At 48.8% G+C, this 3,052-nt stretch overlaps 1 protein-coding gene across 1 annotated transcript; it reads right to left on the bottom strand.

Moving 5' to 3' along the window:
• Window positions 1-200: 200 nt before the first annotated feature.
• On the bottom strand, window positions 201-2,627 carry LOC132462325 (uncharacterized). Its single transcript, XM_060057812.1, has 3 exons — window positions 2,417-2,627; window positions 1,617-2,017; window positions 201-1,524 (listed from the first exon to the last, which is right to left on the bottom strand). The coding sequence occupies exons 1-3, from the start codon at window positions 2,451-2,453 to the stop codon at window positions 325-327; spliced, it is 1,638 nt and encodes a 545-aa protein (XP_059913795.1). The 5' UTR covers window positions 2,454-2,627; the 3' UTR covers window positions 201-324.
• Between the last annotated feature and the right edge of the window lie 425 nt (window positions 2,628-3,052).

The following is a 3,052-nucleotide window of genomic DNA, read 5'->3' as shown; positions in this document are numbered from 1 at the left end:
CATCTCTGGAAAAGACTGCCGTATTTAAAATAGCATGCATATGCATCAGTTATATTCTCAATTTAATTTACAGAGCAATCCCAGTAAAGTATTTAGCTTCAGCTTTCACCTTAGCAACTTATCTATAAAATATTTTGTATTTTGCATGTTATATTGCATGCATTATCATTAGTTGACTTTTGATCTTTGATATTATGCATTTACATGTCCGAAATAAATCCAAACTAACCTATAGTTGTTTGTTAAACCACTAAAGTTGTATAGAAATAGTTATAGTTGCAGAAAAAAAGACAGAAAAAGACTTTCTTAAAAAGAAATATATGTTTATTTACTCTTCCGCATTCCCTCCAACCACTGCTCCTTTGTCACCTGCTCAATTGAGGGGCAGTAAATGGTCCCCCTGAACTGGCTGTGTCCAGTAAATGCAGTCCGGGGCTCCCCACACTTTCGGCATTTGTTTGCTTCCCCAGTCCTGTTATATGTCTTTTTTTTTCGGGGGGGGGCATGTGGAGGCACTGCTGAGGGGACAGCAAACACAAAGGGGGGTGCACTGGGGTGGGATTGAGCTTGGGGGAGGGCAGGAGTGCCAAAGAAGGCAGGGGCTTGGGTCACGAAGAAGGCAGGGGCTTGGGTGAGGCCTGGGTGGGCAAAGCCAACCAGAGCAGGGGCACGGCTGAGGGCAGGGGTGCTGCTGCAGACAGGGGCAGGGGCTCCAAACTGAGGAGGACGGGGATACAGCTGCCTCTCTGTGGCCATCCGGGGCCTTACAGCTGGTACTGCGGTGGCTGTAGCGGTGGCTGTAGCGGTGGCCTTCCTCTTCTTGGTTTTTGCCCGCCCCCTTGTGCTCTCTGGAAGATGGTACTTGTGCTCAACACCAGGCTGTTGAGGAGCAATAGCGGGGCGGACAATAGCCGCTGGTAAGGCCTCGGTGGCCACAGGGATGGGGGCAGGTAGGTCAACCCCCTGGCACAACAATGATACATCCTGCCTGGCCACCCTCTTGTTGTGCCACTGTATGAGGGTGGTCTGGTTGACCTCCACCAGCTGCAGGGAGGTGCTGGTCATCACGGCCCCATTGGCCAGGATCAGCTGCCTTATCCTGCGGTAGTCCTGCAGGATCAGAGTCCATCTCGTCAGGCGCTTGTCCATCTTCCCCTTTTTGGACGGACACTTGTGGATGTTGCAGAGCCTGACGAAGATGGACTCTAGGACACGGCAGCAGTCTGGCCACTGTGCAGGAGATGCAGTGGATGCTATGGTGCACCTCCTGACACTCTCCACACCAGGCGTGAACTCAGCCTTTTTTTTGGGCGACCTGAATCGCCCAGTGAGCAGCCTGTCCTGGTGCCGTGCAGAAAAGACCACCTTCTGCTGGTCGTAGGGCAGCAGGTCCTCCCACATGCCCACGATGCTGCTGACGTCCTGGTTACTCAGGGCCAGGCTGGTCTGGTTCCTCAGCCCCACCAGATACTCCGGCAGGCGGTCCACCCTGTCCAGGCCCGGGATGTTGTTTACATCCACTGCCTGAAAAAGAACACCGATATAACATTGATTCTGGACAAATAGGAAATAAATATAAATGTTGTTATGTTTTGCTATTCCTAAAATGTACTTACCGACTGCTCTACAGGAACCTGTGGGGCAGCACCCGGAGCGGTGACAGCAGATGACTGGGCAGGTGGTGGTGGTGGTGGCGGCGGAGAAGGAGGAGGTGGAAGAGAGGACCAGGAACCACTGGTGGAGGGCTGAGCAGGTGGTGGTGGTGGCGGCGGAAGAGAGGACCACCAGTAACCACTGGAGGAGAATTGGGCAGGTGGTGCAGTGGCGATGAAGGCAGACATGACCTCCAGACTCGTCACTGTGGGGTCAATGACGTCCTCCTGGAAGCCCTCATCCTCTGCCTCGTCGCCCAGGGCCAAGTCCTCCAGCAGCTGCTCTGTGCCCTCAGACTCAGGATCCATGTCCTGCATGCTGTTCCCCGTCTGCCTGTAGAGGTAGTCGACACCTATCAACTCTCCTGGGAATGAAAACAATAATGGAATTAGTATAACAAGTATATCGACGATGTGTGGAACCCATATCTTTGGTCTGATTATAGATAGAAAATGTGCACCCCACATTCATGTCATTATTTTATCATAGTACTTTCTTGTTATGACTTATATGAAATATGTTAACATATTTATTATTTGATGACATGATCACCTGCAACAGTATATATATTATATATACTGCAATATTAGAATTTGCAAACATGCAAATACGTGATCTAATCTGTCTTGCCGAATTAAAGACATTTTATTTCCAACGTACACATGCCTTGTGGTCATTTCATGTCCAAGTGTGAAACACAAGAACACAAAATAAAACAACATATGTTGAGTATTGCAAGTAATCCCTATTCAGTGTAACTTACCAGTGTACTTGGCGGGGGGGGCGGAAGGAGGGGACATACTTCCGTCCAAACACCTTGGAGCCGTGTGTGTTGACACACTGCACCAGGTCCCCCGAGTAGCTGAGGAGGGCTGATCTACTCTCAGTCACAGCAGCAGCAGCCCGGTCCTGGTTCCACCTGGTGAGCCCATCCAGCAGGTACAGCTGGAAGTTGAGGTCATTGGCCTGGGTCCCTGAAAGTAGATAAGAATGCACTCATGATTGAGAGGTTTATTTTTATTGTGAAGGCAGATCTGATTCGACTGGCAGTTTACACAGATTAAGATGTTCAAATGAATTTAAAAAAGGTTAAGCTAAAACATGCTTAGATAAAGTTGTTAAATTGTGTTAAGAAAACGCACAAAGATGTAATGTTTCAGAATAACGTTTAAAAAATATGTTTCAAATGTTTCAGAAATATGTTTCAAATGTTTGGGGGGGGGGGGGGGGGCTCAGCTGAAATTTTTTCTCTGACGGGGGGCTTACTCTCTCACACTTTGAAAACCCCTGATCTATGCAGAACAAAATGCAGTCAGGGGGTATAAACATGCATCAATTTCTGAGATTGAAGCCCTTGTTGGTCTACATTTGGCAACTGGGGCATTGGGTTTGCCAAGAG

Source organism: Gadus macrocephalus, chromosome 8, assembly GCF_031168955.1.
Source record: "Gadus macrocephalus chromosome 8, ASM3116895v1".
In the NCBI taxonomy this organism is placed as follows: Eukaryota; Metazoa; Chordata; class Actinopteri; order Gadiformes; family Gadidae; genus Gadus; species Gadus macrocephalus.
This window is presented reverse-complemented; position numbering and strand designations above follow the sequence as displayed.

What these genes read in the sequence shown, in the direction of transcription:
- LOC132462325 (XM_060057812.1), bottom strand. Translation starts at nt 2,453, where the DNA reads ATGTCCCCTCCTTCCGCCCCCCCCGCCAAGTACACTG. An exon ending in CCCCCCCGCCAAGTACACTG is followed by an intron (nt 2,018 to 2,416) that starts GTAAGTTACACT and finishes TTTCATTCCCAG; the next exon opens with GAGAGTTGATAGGTGTCGAC. An exon ending in AGGTTCCTGTAGAGCAGTCG is followed by an intron (nt 1,525 to 1,616) that starts GTAAGTACATTT and finishes GTTCTTTTTCAG; the next exon opens with GCAGTGGATGTAAACAACAT.